Source organism: Littorina saxatilis, linkage group LG1 (genome assembly GCF_037325665.1).
Source record: "Littorina saxatilis isolate snail1 linkage group LG1, US_GU_Lsax_2.0, whole genome shotgun sequence".
In the NCBI taxonomy this organism is placed as follows: Eukaryota; Metazoa; Mollusca; class Gastropoda; order Littorinimorpha; family Littorinidae; genus Littorina; species Littorina saxatilis.
Genome location: NC_090245.1, coordinates 25,092,791 through 25,115,290, shown reverse-complemented (window position 1 = coordinate 25,115,290; position 22,500 = coordinate 25,092,791). Strand labels below are relative to the sequence as shown.

Below are 22,500 nucleotides of genomic sequence, written 5' to 3'. Positions count from 1 at the left end.
CTCTCTCTCTCTCTCTCTCTCTCCCCTCTCTCTCTCTCTCTCTCTTTTTCTCTCTCTCTCTCTCTCTCTCTCTCTCTCTCTCTCTCTCTCTCTCTCTCTCTCTCTCTCTCTCTCTCTCTCTCTCTCTCTCTCTCTCTTTCTTTCATGGATAGGTATCTTTAAATCAAGCCTACCATTTTCGGACAGCAAGGTCTGGAACCTCCTACCTAAAGTTCTTCGAGAAACCACAAATAAAGAAGGTTTTAGAATTACACTTGTAGATTATCTAAATCATGTGATTGTTTCATCAAACTAGAATCTCTTGTGAGTACTGCATTACTAAATTTGGCTTACTAATATAGAGAATACTACACGATACCTTGTGGTACCCGATATTTGAGAGAGAAAAAACACGAGTGTAAACCTGATGCTCCTCAGCAAGCATGTAGTCTTCTGTTCATCCTACATTCTATACTTGCGTGCCTTCTGTCTCAAACATCCCAGATTCGACGTGTCCAAACTGAAGACGCGTCTCCTGGAACCTCGACCTTTTCCAAAGCCTTGTGAAATCTCTGACGTCAAATCCAAATAGACGCCACAACAAGAATGATTGCGTCACAGCTAAATTCTCAACATTCTTCAATATGAAACAGCAAATGCAAAATTAAAAAGTGTTTCGAGAATGATGTTTGTCTCGATGACTTTGTCATCACGAGTAGTGAAAAGTTAAGTCCCTACCTGACAGTAATTTGACCCGACCTCGTTAACATGATATACACACGTGTGAAAAGATCGTTTATTATCACATGGGCATGTATGATAAAAGCTCTTCTACTCCTACCCCTTACCCATTTTTACAGAAAAAATGTTTCTAGTCTACACATAAGAAAAATTACATAAAGTGACATGACAATTTTAAAAGATATTATATATACCATAATGTATGAAACTTGAGTGTGGGGTATAAGACTTTTGCACAAGAATCACGACGGAATACATTTTAAATATTGAAAAGAAAAAATATAACATATCATACTCCTGCCTCAAAACCTTTAATACCCTACTAAGAACGACATGCTAGTATTGTTGGGTAAGCAATTATATGGATGTAGGTGCATTATATTACACATCCTGTTTGACATCATCTTCACAAATAATATCGCTCAGAAAGAAAAACTGATATGAATATAATTAATAAGAAAAAAACACAGTAAACACCAAGTTCCAAAGACTTTCGGGCCACGCCCTTCTTCATTATTATTATATTATGAATATAATAGACTTGATATATGTGTTGAAGAAGAAGAAGAAGAACACATAGAAAAAATACGGTTTTTAAGGGTGTTCCCCAAAGTTTATTTTCAGACTTGACGATGCCTGTGAGTCATATTCTCAAAAAAGCAATTGTCTGTGGCTGCCGGCGACATTCAAAGAAATAAACCATACAGTTATGAAAGAAGGAGCTGGAAGTTATTTTGTCAGTAGCTTTCTGACATTTCTGCTGTACAGTTGTGAAGATGATTGCGGTGTTACCACTGTGAGAAGGATCCGTAAGTCTCTCTATGCCTCTGTGTCTGCCTGCCTGTCTGCCTGTCTGTCTGTCTGTCTGTCTGTCTGTCTGTCTGTCTATCTGTCTGTCTGTCTGTTTTCTCTCTCTCTCTCTCTCTCTCTCTCGCTCTCTCTCTCTCTCTCTCTCTCTCTCTCTCTCTCTCTCTCTCTCTCTCTCTCTCTCTCTCTCTCTCTCTCTCTCTCTCTCTCTCTCTCACATTGTCTCTCTCCCTCACAATCTCTCTAAATTGGACAGATGTGCTCGGTTGTATAAACATTATTTTCTATTCATCTGATCTTAACAATATTGTTCTAACCAAAACACTAAATTCTGTTATGCGGATGTATGGGTTTTTTTTGTACTTCTCATTTGTTGTGCTTATTTTGCAAATGTGCTGTTTTTTCTACACTTGGAGATCACTATGTAAACAAAGAATGGAAACAACTTAGAATCGGTCCCAAATAGGTTGAAGGGCCACAAAAGAAACAGCCAACATTTTCTACGCTGTTTTGTACGATTGAACTTCAAGCTACTCTTTTCAGTAGTCTTGCAGAAGAAATACGAAAATGTTTTCAGGGTGGAGTCCACCCCTGAGAACAGGACGCAGAACTGGAATAGGTATTTCGCTCAATTGACGTGTCCTAAATTAAACAGATACACTGAGCACAAAAAGTTAAGGATATATTTTCAGTGGCATAGCCCAGATGTTAAACAGCAATGTTTGGGTCCGAAAGATACGTGTATTTAACAATCAGTCTTTTTTCTGCTCAAAAATGTGTTTCCTGGATCTGAGCAATATTTGGGTATGACGTCACAGGTCCGTGACCATGCCTACCCTCAAAAATGGCGTGTTTTGACGGCATGATTCACTTTCAACCGTCAAAACGGTGACTTAAACCGAATGATATTTTACATTTTATACATTCAAAAGTTTATTTGGAGTCTTACCTAACAGTTCATACACATTTCGTTTAAATCCGCCGCGCAGTTAGGCTAATCTAGCGTGTAAAAGAGAGCGACCACAATCCTGGAAAACGGCAAACAATCCTAGGTTTTTATGGTGTTTTTGCTGGGTAGTTGCAGTTGATATGCAATTAATCTAACACTACAACGGACAGCCTCTCCAAATTTCACAGAACGTTGAACAGAACCCGAGAAGTGACGTTGTAACGGTTTTCCGTTAAAAATTGTGAACGTTTGTAACGTCCCAGAAACAAATATGACATGCACGCAACTTTGCATACTTTGCAAAGAATGGTGCCATTACATGTGTGCCAAGTTTCAAAAACATTCATTTACGGGCTCAAAAGTTATGATCGTTTGAAAAGAGGTGAAAAATACTGTCCCTGGTGTCTTTCGCGGAACTTTTTTTAAGGACACTTTCTATAATTTTGTTTCGCGTTCTCCGATAGGATGCGTATAACCTTCACGGATGATATGACGGCTTACTAGCGCCAGAACTAAAAATTAGTAATTAACACGTGAAAGTTACTAATTTTCACGAGAAAATTACAATTATGACGTGAAAATTACTAATGTTCACGTGTTAATTACTAATTTTCACGTGTTAATTACTAATTTTCACGTGTTAATTACTAATTTTCAAGTGTTAATGTCTAATTTAAGTTTTGGCTCGCCTCCTGACGGCTTACAAGCACCAAAACGAAAAATTAGTAATTTTCACGCGTTAATTACTAATTTTCATGTGCCACGTGACTGTGGAGGCGCGACTGTTACACCGGCCAGAGCGAAACATCCTTCGATTCGATACTTTTCTGGTCCATAGTTCTTTAATCCGATGCAATTTAACAATAAGAGCTGAGCGCATGTGTAGATAACCGTGACATACAGCTGTCTGATAACTTGTTGAATAACGAATTCTATCGAAAGATATTTGTGAAAGTGTGTGAGTCTAGACCGAACAGAGCCGTCTGCTAGTGGTCGGACTTTCAGCACACGGCCGGTGTCACGATTTCATCTTTCGCCTGTGTACATATTTCCCCCTCGACATATACTCAAGACTGAAATGTTGTTTCCTGGTAAAATTAAGAAGTGAAATTATTTAAGGACGAAAAGCATGTCAGTTTCTTGCATGTGAAGAAAATTGGTTGTAAAATTTAATAGATTTCAACCCCAAAATCGAATTCTTCGAAAACGTGTACTGAGTGGTTACGTCCCTTGAGTAAGAAGGAAACATTTTAGGATGAATCAAATTTCTAAGTTAAATAAAACAAATTGGTTGGACAAATTTGGCCCCATGAATGTAAGGTACACAAGGTCGCTCATCAGTACTATCCAGGGCCGGACCCAGGGGGGGTTCCAGGGGTTCCGGAACCCCACCCCTGGAAAAAGCATGTACCTTGCTTTGAGTGTTTGTTATTTTTACTAGTTTTAGCACCAAAACAATGCTGCTCTTAACCCTCAAAACAAGGCCCAGAATGCACCAGATTGCACAGATTTTAACCGTTTTTCAAAAAAATTTCGGGGGAGCATGCCCCCGGACCCCCCTAGAAAGCAGGCGCGCGCTAGTGGCTTCGCCACTTCGCTGATTTGCCCCCCCCCAAAAAGGAGGAACTCCCCCCCCAGCCAGCAAAATTTTGCGCAGCGAATGCGTGTCGCAGTCGCCAAACTCTGCGTAACAACTGCACTGGACGCATGCGTAACGCGCGCGATTTTGCAAAGCGAAATACATGCGTGACACATTCGTTTTCCCTCAGATTACGCAGACCATACGCACCTCCAGCGCACGCTTATTTGACACCAAGACAAATTCGCACTCTCCACGCAGACGTCACGATTGCTTTACGCATTCTCACGCTATTAACGCGCTCTCCACGCAGACGACACGATTGCTTTACGCATTTAACGCGCTCTTGACGCAGATGTCCTGATCATCTTACGCACTCTCCACGCAGATGTCACGAATTATTGACGCATTCTCAGGCATTACGCGCTTTTTACGCTCTCTTCACGCAGATGTCACAATTGCTGTACGCATTCTCACGCATTTGACGCACTCTCCACGCAGATGTCACAATTGCTTTACGCATTCTCACGCATTTGACGCACTCTCCACGCAGATGTCACGATTGACCTATACAATTTTACGCAGACCACACAACCACTTTACGCACTCACAAACAAATAATGGGCAGTGCACAACATTGTATTGATCCAGAAAGACAAAGGTCAAGCGTGCAGGTTCGATAACAGAGATGATCATAATTATGTACAAGTTCTAAAACAAAAATGCAGTCAAATAAATTGATTAAAACAAAGGAGAGATTTGAATCTCGCTTATTGCCATTGTGACTTCCAGGTTTTAATTTCACTGCATTTTGACATACCAGCAGCACGGAAACAAAAATGATCAAAATACTATTCAAAGCAGAATTCAAATTTCCAGAACAAAGAATAAATAGAACAAAACCCTGATAGTCATCATCGATACGCCGTAGTACATGCAGTGAAGAATCCAGTATAACTTATAAGAGAGAATTTTGATGTACACTCGTCACTATATCACATTGATGTAAACAAATTAAATAATTGGCACAGCCTAGGCATAGGCAGCAGTGAGTTGTATCAACATGTTTGAATACAGAACAGCAACAAAAAGAGAAAAAAAGTTCTACAAGCCAGCTAATAGTTGAACTTCAGATTACTAATGATATCACAAACAAACACTTAGTTAATGCCCATTCTCCAGGGATCGAAATCCAGTCAATGTACACCAAACTAGGATAACACATACATTTAGAATCTATCACGACTGCATAAAACATTGGTATGCAATTCACAAAGCAAGGAACTTGAAACATGAACATTGACATTAAACATACATATGTGCCCCACACACATTTCGGACAAGGCAGCTGAACGAAATTCAGATGTGGATGGAGCACAAAATAATTAGATGGGGCGGCGTGAAAGCATACTGGGACAAGGAACAAGCAAGAGAAAGAGGATAAGAAGATAAAAGGAAGAACAAACCGAAGAATAAGAAAGAAAAAAACAAAATAAGAGAAGGAGAGAGAAGAAAAAAAAAGAAAAAAAAAAGGGAAAAAAAGGGAGACAATCATATGAATGTGTACCATTTAAATAAAAGAAATTAAAAAAAATACTTTTAAAAAGGAGACATTTCAGGTTTTGATTTGAAGTGTGCTAACATATTCACATATACCAGTAACTTTGCATGGAAAAAAAAGTTCACAATGATTTGAAGCAAATTCAAATGCCAGAGAAAAAACAGAACAAAACCCTGATGTCATCATTGATAATCAGTGGTACGTTCAGTGAAGAAAAAACAATTGACACAACCTAGACATGGGCAGCAGTGAGTTATCAAGTTTCACTACACAAAAGTAACAACTACAATAATGAAACAAAAGGTAAAATGCCAGCTAATAGTCAAAATTCAGAACAATGATATCAAAAAGAAACACTTATTCAATGCCCCTTCTCCACTGATATGACTGTATAAGCACACCAACATGACATAAACTCATAAATTTAAAAAAAAACATGACATAAAACTCATAAATTAAAAAAAACTTATCAGACTGCGTAAAACATAGGTTTGCCATCTCAAAATGGATGTAAAACACGCAGCTTACTCACAAAATGATAGACAAGTCTCCAGCGGCCAGCTGCTCAGCAAACAAAATAAGGTGGCGAGGATCAATATAATTGAAATGCATTTTTTTTTGCTGTTTCGGAGAGAACTTTGCTTCCTTTACCTTACACTGCCTGCATTCAAGGGCTAAATTTTTATCAGGTGCACCAAGACTTACATCTATAGAAATCCAATCATAACGGTTTTAACAGCAAAAAAAAAAAAAGTATATTTGTAGTCTCGCTTCTAAATTCTCAACTCAACTCCAAAAAATAATAAATAAAAAACCCGCATCATGCATTGTCTCCTTCAAGCTGCCTAGGTTGTTTGCGTTCGACTCCCATAAATGACAAGGAATTGTTAAAACCTTTTCTTTCTATTTGTTCACTTTTTGTTTTCTTCTTTTCTGAACTCTTTATACTTGTATTTTATTCATTTTAATTTAGCCTGAAGGTTTGAGTCGTGTATTAAAAATCGAATATAGTGTGTAAGTGCCCTTGAACAGCTTTTCCAGAATCATGTATTCTATATTTTTAGTATGGGATACCCACAAGAAAAGTTCAAATGCATCCATGCGTCTCCACTGATAGTAATGGTAGTTGAGCACTTCCAGTTTAGTCTTCTTTCGTTCTGACACAACCTAAAAGGGTACATCATGTCTGAACATCATCTGTAGAAGAGTGTGAAGTTTAAAGCTTAGCTTAAATTTCTCTGTCAAGGTCGCTTTAAACGCAAGGCTCATGGCTTCCGCACGTTTTCGTATTATGGACCTCAGTTATGGAATTCACTCCCCTTTCAATTACGTCACTCTCCATCCATTTCATCTTTTAAGTCCAATTTGAAAACTCACTTGTTCCAACAACACTACGGATAGTTCCTTAGTATAGAGTCTGGGGATGTGAGATGTGCATGATGTGTTGTTTGAATCTGACAGTGATTGCATGATTTTTGTATACATGTATTGTTGTCACGCGCTTTGAACTTCTGATAAGGCGCTTTATCAATGCCCGTTATTATTATTATTATTATATAAATAATGTCCAACAAAACCCCAGACTCTTCTGTACATTACCCATCAGCCACACAGACCTGAACTGTGAAATACAATTACTCACTAGAATTTCTCAGGCGAGTCAAATCTTACATTCATCAATTGCATTGTAAATAAGCCTACAGAGATTACAAAGTTCAATTACTGCAAACCAAATCATGAAGGCTCTTCCATGGCCTGTTGTCTCTTTCTTTTATCACAGGCTTCCAAAAACCAGTCTTGAACGGCCGTCTTCAAGGTCTTGACCTGTGGCACCCGTACAGCTTCACGGAACAGCCTCTGCATGACAAAACAAACAATAACATGAACTTAGATCATCAAACAACTATCACTGATTTGAGAAAAGTCTCAAGTTTATTTCCTGACGCCTGTAAACTTGCTAAAAATCATACAGACACACAAACTTGCATACACACCATACGCTTTTACAACACACCAACTATACTTGAGTGAGGAAATTACAACACATTGTAATCCTTGTAGAAGAGAAGTAAAAAAAAATACCTACCCTAATATTTGTTTTAACCCTTTCGCTGCCAATCAAAACTTGGGTATGTGAATTCCTGACTGCCAACAAAAAAATCTAGCTTCAAACTGGCAGTAGGTAGGTAAGTAAAACCTATGTTGTTTTTAAAGGAAATTGAACCAAGAATCTGTTTTTAGTGTCTAATCATGGAAATGATAATTAGTTTGGCTTATAATGATGTTTAAATATGAACTTTTGAAAAATCAGTCCGGCGCATCTTCCGGTGCCTGTGGATCAAACACAGGTGGCTGTTTTGCTCGCTCCAAGAAAGGATTATAATCACTGTCATCTACCTGTTTCCAACGAATTGTCCGAAAGAAGATCTCCCCCTTCCCCTGTCAGTATCCATAATCATTTGCACCGCCTGTAGCGTCAGTCCGGCTTTGTTTTTCCCTACTAGGGCCCGGTCGACAGTCACCGTTAGCCATTTTGACGAGTCGAGATTTCTCTCCCATACCCTGTCGACAAGGCCGAAAATAGCCTTCAAACGCAAAACCGCGTCACCATTTATGTTTATTCATGAGAATGAGGTATCCTACCAAGCCATTGGCTGCTATTTGTGTGTCAGCAGTGACGTAGCATTTCTGGAAAATCCCGGAACGGAGAAGACGGGTTTACCCGTCCTAAGGCGCTGCGGCTGCACAAGCGCATGACTGGTATACCCGTCATAAGGCAGTCAAGTGGTTAAAGTTACCTTTACTATGACTTTTTCTTTGGGGGCCTTCGGAAATTCATAATACATGTACTGTGACGTGCAGACGCATATGTGACGACATCATACCGTTTGCTAACATCCTTATTTCGTATGTAGTCGAAAATCCATGACACTGACAAATGAGCTCAGGAACTTGGCTTCTAGCAATTTAATGTTAAGTGTAAAAGCTTTGACAACTATCATTCACATGTGAAACATGGCAAATTTAAAATTGATTCCAAAGAACAAAATTTGAGACAGAAATAACTTGTTGTTTTGTAGACATGGATTTTATCTTCTTCCTAAAAGGACCAGGATGATTTTACAAATTATGAAAAACAACTCACTGTCGATGGCTTTTAGTCGCAGCGTACACCATGGTCTCTTTCCCTGCCCTCCCCCAGAGCCCCCTGTCAGCAACCGTGTAGCCTATGGAACACCTTCGTCATCACAGCATCAGTAGTCGTCTTTAGTTCATGTCCACCAACCACACCGAGCTCATGGTCATGGATCTGAAACAAACAAAACAAGCCAACTGAATTCCAAAAATCAAATATTCAGACAGCTCTTCTTCACATACAAACAATTCAATCTGGAAGCATCATACTGTCACCTGGAACAAAAAATCAATAATCGCACTTGCTTTAAAAAACAAGTTTTCAGAAGAGCAAATGGTGATTGAGTGTAGCATTGTCATAAAATGTGATCACACACCTCAGGTGACCTGCATCAATCATTCAATACTATCTCACAAATCTTCATTTGGAAAGCACAAACATAGTTAGAAGAGAGCGTCAACCGTGATACTATTCAGTGTGGACAATTTTTTTCTGACCCATAATCCGATGCCTACACAAAGTGAGAATCAGAACTCACAAGAAGGCACTGTTGCATGTTTGTGATTATTTGCTTGAGTGTAGCACTTGCAATTTTGAACTTGAGGAAACAGCGTAGCAATTTCTGTTACATCCCTGAAAACCTAGCAGATGGCAGCTCTGGCCACAGAGCAATATTTGCATTATTTCTCACAGATGCAATGATCACAGAAAACAAAGTGGTGCATGCATTTTCCGCACCCCACATGAGAAAAAGAGGCCCATCATTGTGCGTACCCATAAGCATAGTTTTATCATCAAAATGTGTTGGTTAAATTCACAAATGTGACCAATACGCATAAACCTTGCATGAATTCCCAGGATAATGGGAAACTGGTCATGACTGAGAACTGATGAACAGTTAAGATACACCCGTGAACCGTGATGACATCTGGCATCCTCCAAAAAGCACACACTCAAGGTAACATTTAAAGCCTAAAGAGCGTCTAACAATAACATATCACTCTCACAAGATCTTGCTACAGTTATCTGGGGAAAATAGCACAGGCATGACTGGTCTGCTTCAACAATAGCATTCAAAGCCACCTACCAGTGATCACTCCTTCGACAGATCCATCATGTGCCTTCAACATCTTCCACACTCAACAGTAAAAAGATGACTCCATCGAACAGTAGCACAGGCTCTGGCTCCACCATGATTCTTTGGCGACCAATTACTAAATTAGTCGCATCAGGTCCATCTGCTCCTGTAGAACCTTCTCCAGCAGCAAGAACTGATGTTTATCTTGCCGCTCTGCGCTGCTCGTAGTCTTGTGTCCGCTGAATAGAAGAAAAGAAGAACAAAAAGTCATTTACATGAAGCAATACATATTTTAGACAATCTGTCGGCCTGAAAAGAAACCATCAGCACTAAAAAACAATCTGAGCAAATGTTCAAAGTAAACGTGACATCTCTATATTTTTGAATTCAGGAGAAGATGAGGAATATATATATTGCAATCAATTTTTAAAGGGGCATACAGAGTGGCATTTGATGGGGTAAAAAGATGTAGGGACTCAGCAGTTGGAGATGAAAATTTTTGTGTGTATTTACTTCAAGCAGATTTTTTTTTAAATTTTTTTTTAGACAGAAGAACAAACACACACTAAAAATACTTGTTTAAAGTTGAACTGACCTTAACTTTTCCTCCAAACACTAGAACTTTTTGTATTCATTCAAAAATATTCATCAAAAAGGTTAAATTTTAAATTCAATTTTGCAGACTTTGGATGAAAAGTTACTCTTCTCTGGCATCCCGCGGACACAGTTCACACTTTCTCATCAATGAGATGCCTGTGTTAATTAAAAACAAACATCAATAAAACTATTACAATAAAATAAAAATTTAAATATAAAAATAAAATCGACCAACCGCCCCCACCCGATTTTTTTTCCCTTTGCTGGAAACAATACATTTGTTTCACTAAAACAGTAAAAGAGATCAGCTGAATTTGTTTGACACATCTGGTTATAACTAAAAGAATAAAACACAAAATAAGCCAAAGTCACAGAACAAAAAGACGCTGTCAGTGTCACTATCAATGACTCTGAATGAGACACTCATTGCTATCGAGCCATACCTGTTCATCTTCACCTTGCCGGGACGGAACGACAGTCTGCGTTACTGGCATCGGTGGCGGTGTTAAGGTCACTGTCCATCTCAGCTTTCTTCACCTTCAGTTCAAACAAGCAGTGAGCACCGTCATACTCAAGTCAAAGCTTTCTGAAAAAATAATACTTGGAAGTTAAATAGGATCACATTGATTCCCAAACCTAACAGTAACAGTAACACGCAAACATCAAAACTGGAATATTAATTATTAAATATAAGCATCTCAATTTCACTAAATTAGTATATTTATTTTCTCTGTGATGTATTTTTTATTTTTATTTCAAAAAAAATCTGTTTTTCAACTTTATCACTGCACACGCTGACACAGCCTCTGCCTGCCTCTCTAGTCTATGCATGCCTCGGGAACAAGGGTAATTTTTCTCTTTTCCGAGACTCAGACACAGAATATTCCACTATCATGACTATGACTATGAGTCTATGTCAGTATGCGGAACTGAAAGTTGAACATCTGTGGAAAAATAAAAAGATACAAATAAAAAAAAACCAGATATATGAAGAGCCTATTAGTATTACTACTAAAGCTCCTGACAACTGCTGCCGCAATGACTCGACCAGATTAGGAACCAACCAAAGTTCACCAAGAAACAGACAATGAGACATAAAATGATAAACGAAAATTCAGTTTTTATGGTGCCGTGAGCGACCCGCGAATCGGGATTCGGATGGTATTTTCACTCTTCCACAACTCCTTAAAAACAAACCACTGCATCAATCAACTTTATGTTTTTGGAAAAGTTAGTTCATTCATCCATCTTTCAGACAAAACAAACATGAATGAATAGAACAGTGTTCTTCTAGGCGAAAAAAAAATCGAAAGTGTGAGAAATTCTCTCTCAGTCTCTGCCATCAAACTCGGAAGCCGAAGCCGCGAGCTATCAAAAATTCAAATTCCCAAATCTTTCCTTCAGTTGATCAACTTACCTATTCTTGAAAGAAGTCAATCTTCATTTCAGAGAGAAGGATAAGATTACCTTGCATCCAATAAGCAAGTCAAAAATACAAGTCAATATGAAGAAAAAGCAAAAAAACGCCGATACAATGTGGATTTGACAGACTTCTTGCCAACAGGAAGTTGGAGATTGTCTGATTGAAGTATGTCTGACAGACAAGGGAAATAACTTCAATAAATTGCTCTTTTCAGTCAAGGTAACTGTCTCCCCTGAAATTGAACTTTCATGGATATTTTCTTCCAAAGCAAAATAAAATAAAATGAAAATATGCTGAGAACAAATTTTATGTAACCATTAACATCAGCCTTTATTTTGAGTAGATAATTAGTTTCAAAGTTACTTTAGTTTACATTTTTTTGTTTAATCTGAATTTTTTAAATGTTTTTATCGTTTTGTTATGGGTGTTCATATAGATTTCAGTTATCTTTTCTGTTCATATAATATTTTTATTATGCTTTGCCTAGATTTTTCCACGACATTATTTTGTGGAAAGCTGATTCCTACAACAATACCAAATCCCCATTACAATAATTATATTACATGCTAAAACAATTATAATGATAATACAAATTAAAATAATCATATTTATTTTAAGATAAAAATAATCAGGATAACAATTAAGCAAATAAATGTTAGTAATAACAAAATGATTAAATAAAAATTAAATGGGAAAACCATTACATAAAATAAAAATATTTTATTAAACTTTTAAATGCATTTTTTTTAACCGAAACTGTCTTAAGATAAACTGATTGTTTAGATAACGGATTGAAAGTTTTTATGCAATTTTTTTTCTAAAAAAAAAAAAAGAAGTTTTTGAAGAAGAATAACTATTCATAACCAAAATTTAAAAGTACATATTTTTTAATAACATAAAATATAATAAATTATTTCATGAAGTAAATGCATAAACCCACGGTATAAAATTAGGAAAAACAAAAATTGCAATCACCTTTTCATTGAATCCATGCGTGCTAAACACTGCGTGGTGAAGTCGTTTCGAATGCGACAATCTGCGTAAAAGTTGGCGAAAAGTAACGCGCGCGAAGCGAAGGTGTCACGAGGCCGTACGCATCCCCGCATGAAAAACGCAGAAATAACGCATGCGTCACGCAGAATCATGCTGGCTGGGCCCTTACAACTCATTTGGTCCGGCCCTGCTATCGAAGGGTGGTTTTTTTGTTCAGTGTAGAGTGTATACTAGATCAACGAGGCCGAGAAGCGAAATATCAACACGGCGAAAGATGAAAACGTCACACCGCCGGCCAGACGCCATTTTTTCTCTGTCGATTCGAACATTTTCGGGTCGATTGTCCTTCACTAATGCACTACAAAGCAGATGTACGAGTGTATAGTAGTGGAAATAAATATGAGGTACAGCTGTCTGCCCGACAACTTGCCGAATAAGGAATTATATTCAAAGATATATGTGAAAGTGTGAGACCACAGCCGATCAAAAGTCCGTCTGCTAAAAACAGCTTCGATTCGAAAGTTCTCGGGGTCAAATATTCTTTTCTAAGATACCCAAAACAACGTTTAAGGAAAGCGCTACTGCAGAAAACTGTGACATGCATCTTCACGTCGGATAGCTCGATAAGGCCTTCTATTAAAAGATATTTCAGAAATTGTGTGAGAGTGATGTTTGACGGACGTTGTAGCCTCTCAGTGCGTACTGTTAAAATCCGACTACTGTGACCGAAAACGAGGCAAAAATGAAAATTAGTAATTAACACTGTATTGCATATCAACTGCAGCTACCCAGCAAAAACACCACAAAAACCCTGGATTTTTTGCTGTGTTCGAGGATTGTGGTCGCTCTCTTTTACACGCTAGATCAGCCTAACTGCGCGGCGGATTTGAACCAAATATGTATGGACTGTTCGGTAAGACACTAAATAAACTTTCGGATGTAAAAAATGTAAAATATCATTCAGTTTAAGTCACCGTTTCGACGGTTGAAAGTGAATCATGCCGTCAAAACACGTCATTTTTGAGGGTAGGCGTGGTCACAGACCTGTGACGTCATACCCAAATATTGCTCAGATCCAAGAAACCCATTTGTGAGCAGAAGAAAGACTGATCTTCAAATACACGTATCTTTTTGACCCAAAAACTGCTGTTTAACATCTGGGCTATACCACTGAAAAAATATTCTTACCTTTTTGTGCTCAGTGTAGATTGCATTGCTACAGAACTGAATAAAGTCTGTTTATTAAGCTCAAAACTCGATTTTCTTTCCTTTTAATTTTCTAATTTTTTCAGTGATGATTCTTATGCAAAAGTCTGATACTATACATACTCTAGTTTCATACATTATCGTATTATAAAAGGCTTTGGAAGTTATGGGCGGTTTGTCTGTTTAAACAGATAGATAGCATTAACAGCATCAGTTCGAGTCCCAACGAGTCTCAATACTTTCAAAAAACACCTCTCATTACATTTAATGTCATATTACAAAAAGTCACAGTGATGGAAGACTTCGTTTTGATTTATTTTCATATTGATCATATTTGTTATTTGTTTTTTGTTGTTGTACTTTTATGTTTATCTTTTGTAAATGTTTTACATGTGTGCATAATATTATGTCGTGCCGAATCCACGTAATTGCCAATTCCGCGTAATGGGCAACATTTTTGCCCATTTTGCGTAATCGGCAAAACGCTGCCCACTACGTGAAATCGGCAGCGTTTTGCCGAAATTACGTGAAGGTTTCTAAAATTTGCCCATTTTGCGAAATCAGCAGCCACTTTTTGGTTTTAAAGTTCTCAAATGCCTGGTATATTATCACACTTAGACAACTAGATACTCCAATGGATAGATATCGCAATATTCGATAAGTTATGTCAAGTTATTGCAGAAAGTGTAGTTTTCGTGCATTTCCGGAGTTATGCTCGACACAGACCAAAATTGACCATACAAAACATTGTTGGGAGGTAAAGCAATGTTAATGCAATGTTTTGGTGACACAAAAAGTAACAGACTGGCTGTCGCTTTTGCGAAATGGGCAAATTTTAGAAGTCTTTCCGCATTTTCGGCAAAACGCTGCCGATTTCACGTAATGGGCAGCGTTTTGCCGATTACGCGAATTCGGCAATTCCGTGAATTCGGCACGACATATTAATATACAGTGGTCGCCGGTTAATATGACCGCGGTTAATATGACCAGCCGCGTATTATGACCAATTTTACCCGGTCCGGAATTGTCCTTCTTTGTTATGTATTAGAAAAAGCCGCTGAATATGACCACAACGCCGCTTAATATGGCCACATTGTTTCGAGAAAATGGCAACAAGTTCACATCTTTTTCAGTTTGAAATCACTCGGGGGGAAAAAATACATACGATTTTTTGAAAAAGGCAAAAAGGCGTGCGATGTTTTCTTTCTTTTTCGTGAATGAAACTAAAGTGATCAGTGATCAGTGCTCAGTGATCTCTAATGTCGCGATCATTATTCTCTCTCTTTTTTCCCCAAGACTGAGCGTCATAAAAAAGGCAAAAAAAGCGTGCGCTCTTTTCATTATTTCCCGTGAATAAATCTAAAGTGATCACGAACATTATTCTCTCTCTCTCTTTGGCAAACAGAGCACGAGCCAATCAATCTTTCAGTCTGATTCAAGGGGAAACAATGTCGAAACGAAAACGCCAAGATCGGACAGCCGAGGAAAAGCTAGAACTTATTGACAAAATTTGTTTAAGTCGTTTTCTCTAACATCGGTTAATAATTATGACCAGCCGCTTATCCCGGTCCCAAAGTGGTCATATTAACCGGCGACCACTGTATGTATATAAGATTAGAGTTGTCCCTCTCTGGGCTGCTTGAAAAGAAGCTCGTTTGTATTGCTTATGCCACAACCCTCGTAAAATAAAATTTGATTTGATTTGATTTGATTTGATAGCTGTGCACATTCTCTTTTCAAACCTGTAATACTGTTTTGCTTTGTGGGCTGGTGCGGACTTTTGGAGCTTCGTTTTGCTTTTCTAGATAGATATTGGTAGAAAATGAGTATTTGATACATTCGGGATTTCTTTTTGTTTCTTCTTTTATTACAGAAAAAGAACATTTCTTAAATAAGACTGCTATCTTTTTGCCTATTCACAAAGCCTGACGTGACCACTTTCAGGTACAGGACAACAGGATGAAGCAAATAGCTGTCAGCGTTCTCCTTTCTCTTCTCTGTTACACATGGCTGGCATCATACACTCGTGCTTGCGTTGGAGATGGCTCAGAGAATTGCACGCAAACAGAAGACACTGGAAGCAGTGCCGTTTGTATGTGGCACATTGGTGACAACTCTGCTCTTAACCATCAAGAAAGACAACGATCAGAGGAAAACACAGATTGGCAAACAACAAACATAACATTATATTCAACAAAAGGAAATATTCATTGTTTGCGGTTTTTGTGCAAATCAAAGTTGAATATTGATTCTGATTTCAAAAGAACCATTTCGTGCATGTACAAGAATGGAACTGAAAAGCAATTTCAGATGACGACGACGATAGCTGCAAATATTCCTGCTAGTGTTAAATATGAACGATTCCAGAATTTTAGTGTAATCTTCCCTACAACAGCGGGTATTTCTTCACAGTCCATGTCTACAAATATCAGTATCACATGTTCGAAAACACCTTGCGACTCATCACGGACACGTGGAACAACAGTATGGGATAGCTCATATTCTCAATCAACAAGCAAAACATTGGAAATCACTGAGCAATCTGAAACACCAACGACAACTGAAAATGCAATAACCAGTCAGCACATGACAACATCTTCTCACTCTGAGGAGGGCGATTCTTCCTCCTCTGAGAAGAGCAATTCTTCCACCTCTGGGGAGAGCCGAGTTAGAACAGGTCGTGTCGTTGGTGCAGTTGTTGGTGCTGTTTTGTTGACTGTCGTCATCGTTGTTTTTGTAATCGCTGTCGCAAAGAGAATAAGACCCTTTAGGTTTGTCAAACACTGCTTTGAAAGCAGGCAGCATGAACAGCAGTCTGGGTGTGTTAACGAACATTTCAAGGCTCCAGACACGAGGATGACCATTGAAGAGGATATGGCCACCTCTACAGCAGCAGACAACATAAGCAGACGACAGACGGGGCGATTTCAACAGGACAACGGTTTGACAGACAGGTTCAAAGACAACCATGACTCTTCCAGAATCAACCAGACTCTTCCTCCTCTGAGAACAGTTCACTTATTTGAAGAAGACAGTGGCAGTAACTATGTTCCTGTTACCGTGAGAGCACTATATGAAAACAATCGCCAGGCAGACCCGTTTGAAGAAGACAGCGACGGTTACTATGTTCCTGTTACACCGAGAACACACGTTGATAACAAGCAACACACCGAACCATTTAATGTGGACAGTAATGGTTACCTTGGTCCTCTTACCACTAGAACACACGCTGAAAACAAACAACAGACCGAACAGTTTGATGAAGACAGTAATGGTTACCTTGTTCCTGTTACACCGAGAGATCACGCTGAAAACAAACAACAGACCAAACCGTTTGATGAAGACATTAATGGTAACCTTGTTCCTGTTACCATTAGAACACACGCTGAAAACAAGCAACAGACCAAACAGTTTGACGAAGACAGTGATGGTTACTGTTACCTGGTTCCTGTTACCCCTACAACACACGATGAAAACAAACACCATGCAGAACAGTTTGAAGAAGACAGTGACTCTTACGAAGTTCCCAGGCAGAGAACCGACGACGGTGGAAACATGGAAAATCAGGCACAGATTCTTGACAACGACAACAACAGGAAATACGGGGCAGCACGATTTTACCTACCAGCCATGGCAAGAAAAGCAGCACATAGTTACGACAATTTTCTTGACTTCGTTGATGTGAACACTGCAACGGAAAAGCAACTGTACATCGACGAACCTATTTATGACAATAATATTGCTTGGACTGGAAAGGACGAGTCTACTGATGTACACGTTTATGCAAAGGATCAGGGGCGTTCTCATTACGAAGAAATGAATTTAATATGAATACATGTGAGAGAGACAGTCAACTATACATTCAAATTCTGGCGTGATGTCAGGTTTTGAAGATAGGAATATGAAGCCCTATTTTTTGAGCTAGTGAAACATTATGATAGACTTGCCTGATAACGTCAATCAGAGTGCAGAAGATAGCAGTGCAAATGTACATGCTACAGCTTGTGTAATTAATTCAAGTTGCAGAAGTAAGATTGGGGTTGGGTGAAGTAATGTGAAAAACGGAAGATTACAATTTAAGGTGCCTCCCTGTGAATTATTGTTCAGTTGGCAATCGTGCCAAAATAAATATAAACTGCACAATAATCAACTTGGAGGGAGCAATCCGAATGTTGTCCGAAGGGACGGGCAGACGCGAAATAAGCAGCACATGCGAAGGAGAAGGATGCAAAATATGGAATTCTGAATTCAAGCCTTTGAATTATAACTTATAGTTGAAAACTGAATCCTGCCTTTCCTAAACGACTCTCACTTCCAGATAATATCTTTTGTTTACGGAAGGGAGCAAATAGCTCACGTAATATCTTGTTAAGTTTGTCAATTCAAGGTATATATATTTACTACATTTTAAGGGCAGAGATGGTTCGGAAATTAAGATTTGTTTCTTTGACAAGCTTTTCAATTTTTGTTTCAAGGTTCTTAATTAAAATACCCAGAGAAAATAAAAGTTTGGGGAAAACATTCATCTTCTAGAAAATAAGATAGAACTACTAGTTTACTAGTAACGGTTCCCTAGATGCAACAACAGAGCAGCTTCTTCATATTTATGAACAGAATGTGTTTCTTAATTGGGTAGAAATTAAACAATTTCCCGAAAAGGGCAAGTTTTTGTTTAATTTGAGAGAATTTTCTAAAAATCATTCCTGGGTAATTTCTGTTGAAAATACAAAAAAGAACAAGAGGATTGGATAGTTAGTCTCGAAGATGAGTATTTCCCAATGAGGGCACTGGTGCTCAAAACCGGTTCTGAGAAACAGCGTCAAAAGTTTTCAAACCGGTGTCAATTGTTAATAAAATACTTGATGAATAATGAATAATGTTTTGCAAGGAATAGGTTGACGATGACAACATTTCATCGCAGAATGGTTATGTTGTGTTTAAAGTACATTAAATTGCTGAGAAACAAATAAGCGTTTTTTGACCAAACATTTGTGCCATCTCTGAGCCAGAATACCCGTTCAACAAATATCAACGCACGTACAAGCGTATCACACTGAGTTAAAAAAAAATTTAAAAGCAATCGGTACTCACCAATACAAGAACAGCACACACACACACACACACACACACACACACACACACACACACACACACACACACACACACACACACACACACACACACACACACACAAAGTAAAATGTCCGCCTATGAAGACTTTTTCGCGACAACAAACAAACACATACAAAGGAAAACAACAAGCGAAAGCAAAGATAGCAGAGAACCAAAAAGTAGTTAAAAGATGAAGGGAAACAAGGAAGGGAAGAAACTTGTAAAGAAAAGGAAATTACAGGGGAGATAAGTAGTTAGAATCGCACTGAAGCAGCTACGTACAAAAAGAATGTTCATGTGTAGCTACATGCAGGCTAAGCATTTTGCCTCTTAAGGACTGGACATTATAAGAGTTGGATTCTACAAAATTCGTTTCCCTGTGGGTTATTGTGCATTTTGTTGCATTACCAAAATGATGACAAAAACGATGTTTGGTGGCTTGTTGACAGACCAGCTTTTTTGTTGGTCCGAGGAGACCATAAATTATCGTCTTTTGTTTCATCTTTATCGACCAATAGTCCAAGCATATTAGAGAACAACGTTGAAGTGACAATGACTAGGTTTAAAATGTCCCTTATCAGAAAGTTCAACCTCAGTCCTTTGATGTTTATTAAACACATTTTCATATAAAGTTGGCGCTTCATATGGAAAAGTGGCTTTGAAATTGACCCTAATCCTTCTTTGGGCTCTGTAAATGTCGTTTGGGGCTATGGTTGTAAAACGGTATCTACTGGTCACCCCAATGTATAAACTGAAAACTCTTTCTGCACCAGAACACGCAGAAAGGATTGTATCTGCCTGATGTCTGATGCTTTTCAAAATCCCCAACCACTAACACCTTCAAAACGGACATTAACTGACACTGTTGTTTTTCCCTATATAATCCTTACTATTTTTCCGAGACGTCGTCCTGTTGTGTATTTAGCTTGCCACAACCTCATACATGGTCCTAAAAGTTAAAGTTGAAGAAAATACTAAAGATAAATGAACAAGCTGACGCAGTGTCATTCGCACCGTGAATCCCCCCATGGGAACATACTAAAGTCTGGTTCCAAATAGGCTCAATTTCCTTCTATTTCTTTGTATTTCTGCCTCGTAGGGGTAGGGGTGTTCAAACCAAAGGCACCTTTAAACCAAAATTCAAATCACACATCTTACAATACTAAGACACTCAGCAGTGAAAGGGTGTCTGCTGGTAAAACATTCCAAACAATCCTAAAAGTACTTCACTACTAAACGTGCTTTTAAAAAGAGCCGTTATTTTTCCCTCTATAATCAGTATTGTGTTTTCTGCGAACATGTAGTCTATTTAGATGGTTGTCATGTGCACATGAGTTGCTAAAGCGTTTTCAGTTGGGCATATGTCGAAAAGCAAAGAATTAGCCCTTTGAAAACCATCAGAACTGTCACACAAAAATAACATTTACCTATCTCACAAACTGACCAAACATAGGGCTTTTCCTTATGTATTATGTATTGTCGTGTTTTTTGTAGCATACTTGTGAAAACAGCCACCACTGTTGTAAATGATACTTTAAAGAGCATTATTTCATTTTTACAGTTGAAGGACAACCTGGACTGCCGTATATTACAGCTGTTTTACAATCAGCCAAAATTTTCTTAACAAACGTATGTTAAGAACAACTCCCATAGTGAAATTGAAGGAAAACAAAGTGAAAATCCCCCTGCCATAGAGGAGCTAAAAAGAATCAACAATAAACGACTGCATGGATAGCTTGATGCACGAATGCATTGCGGACATGTTTGTCTCCAACCAAGAGAAAGTTCCAAAAAATCCCTTTTGTGCTTTTTATTATACAGTGACGTCAAAGACAGCCTTTTCTGCTGTTCATACATTCAGGGGTTATGGTTACACTAAACGACGTAGTTGTAGCCATACTGCCATCCAGATTTATTTTTTCCTTGCGAGCAGTCACAGGGTGTTTGTGCTGTCTGCCAACCGTCAGACGACCCCGCCCAAGTCTGTTAAGGGACCGTTTGACCGTTATAGAACGCGTCTTTTTGATTTTTTAGCACATTTGGAAACGGTTGATTTTTATCCCTACCATTGTTTCCAAACATTATATAGGAATGTTTTGTGAACAACGGATAATAGCCGCTACTCGCATGTGTAGCAAAAGTGAGCGTACATACTCACCCTGGTCGTACAGCCGTTGTCCGTTGCCCGTCTTCATCTGTCTGTACAAATCATTACCTTTGGATTTTTCTCGAACGCTATGAAGTGAAGAAACACCAAATGTTGCAAAATGTTGTATGACCCCAAGAGCTCAAAAAAGATACTTGAGAACCTTGACCTTACCTTAAGGTCAAGGTCACAGGGAGAATGAATGTGGTCTAAAAACTGCAAAATTTCACATTGTGCCAGTTTTCTGGAAAACAAATTAAAAACAGCGGGCTTAGTTTTGTATGGTATACAAGAAAAAGAAAGCCTTATCTTCTGATACCATTTTGGTTGACCTCGCTTCAATGTCAAGGTCACAGGAGTCCTTCAAAGTTGAATTGTATACATGTTTTGAAGTGACCTTGACCCTGAACTATGAAAAAAATCTTTCAAACTTCATAATTGTGTGGGGCACATGTTATATACTGATATTGAGCCACATTTAGTCACATATAATCAAGGTCAAGGTCACTTTGCCCCTTATGAAATGTGACTGAAACGGGCAATTGAATCACTAAAAGTGACAATGTCTCTTTGTAGAAAGTGCCAATAAGTATGTTTATGCTTCCTATGTCTTGAATTGATAGCCTTGTGATGTGTGACCTTTGATGATCTTGACCTTGGCCAAAGGTCATGTGTAATTTGGTAGGAAAAATCTGTAAACCAGTTCTAATAGTGTACAATGTCCTTGCCAGCTTCAGTTGTTAGACCTTCACCTTCAAGGTCACCTGAAGGTCAAGGTCACTTTAAGACAAAGGTCAAGCATGAGAGTCGCATGGGCTTTACTTTGTTAAGATTTTTTACCAAGACACATGGATTTCTTTACCCGGCTTGGTCACATTTTTCATAGGGGTCAATGTGACCTTGACCCTAACGATATGTGACCAGATGTGGCTCACTATGAAATTCTAACAAACGCCCCACTCAGTGTTTAAGTTTGTAAGAGATATCGTCCATAGTAAAGTTAAAGGGGCAAGCTCACATCAAAATATGTCTACAATTCAACTTTGAAGGGCTCCTCTGACCTTGACATTGAAGCGAGGTCAACCAAAATGGTATCAGAAGATAAGGCTTTCTTTTTCTTGTATACCATACAAAACTAAGCCCGCTGTTTTTAATTTGTTTTCCAGAAAACTGGCACAATGTGAAATTTTGCC

General features: G+C 38.5%; 1 protein-coding gene and 2 long non-coding RNA genes across 5 annotated transcripts in view; 1 reads left to right on the top strand and 2 right to left on the bottom strand.

The window, feature by feature from the left end:
• LOC138965511 (uncharacterized) overlaps nt 1-19,224 on the top strand; it is a 422,657-nt gene extending 403,433 nt beyond the window's left edge. The window contains exons 1-2 of one of the 2 annotated variants that reach the window (XM_070337696.1): nt 1,332-1,529; nt 15,994-19,224. In XM_070337696.1, coding sequence (XP_070193797.1) covers nt 16,009-17,880 — 1,872 coding nt within the window. In that variant the 5' untranslated portion in view covers nt 1,332-1,529; nt 15,994-16,008 and the 3' untranslated portion in view covers nt 17,881-19,224. Of the gene's footprint in view, nt 1-1,331; nt 1,530-15,993 lie in introns of those variants that run through there. The other variant, XM_070337704.1, reaches the window with a different exon arrangement.
• The window catches only part of LOC138965619 (uncharacterized), a 498,821-nt gene that overhangs the window by 372,983 nt on the left and 103,338 nt on the right, over nt 1-22,500 (bottom strand). The gene's annotated exons all lie outside the window — the stretch shown is intronic.
• Nucleotides 5,878-12,037, bottom strand: LOC138965365 (uncharacterized). Of its 2 annotated transcripts, XR_011455427.1 has the most exons (5): nt 11,845-12,037; nt 10,871-11,013; nt 9,840-10,069; nt 8,762-8,926; nt 5,878-7,473 (listed from the first exon to the last, which is right to left on the bottom strand). It is a non-coding gene; the product is annotated as an uncharacterized lncRNA (long non-coding RNA). The 2 variants fall into 2 exon arrangements; XR_011455426.1 differs by lacking the exon at nt 11,845-12,037 and having other exon boundaries at nt 10,871-11,167.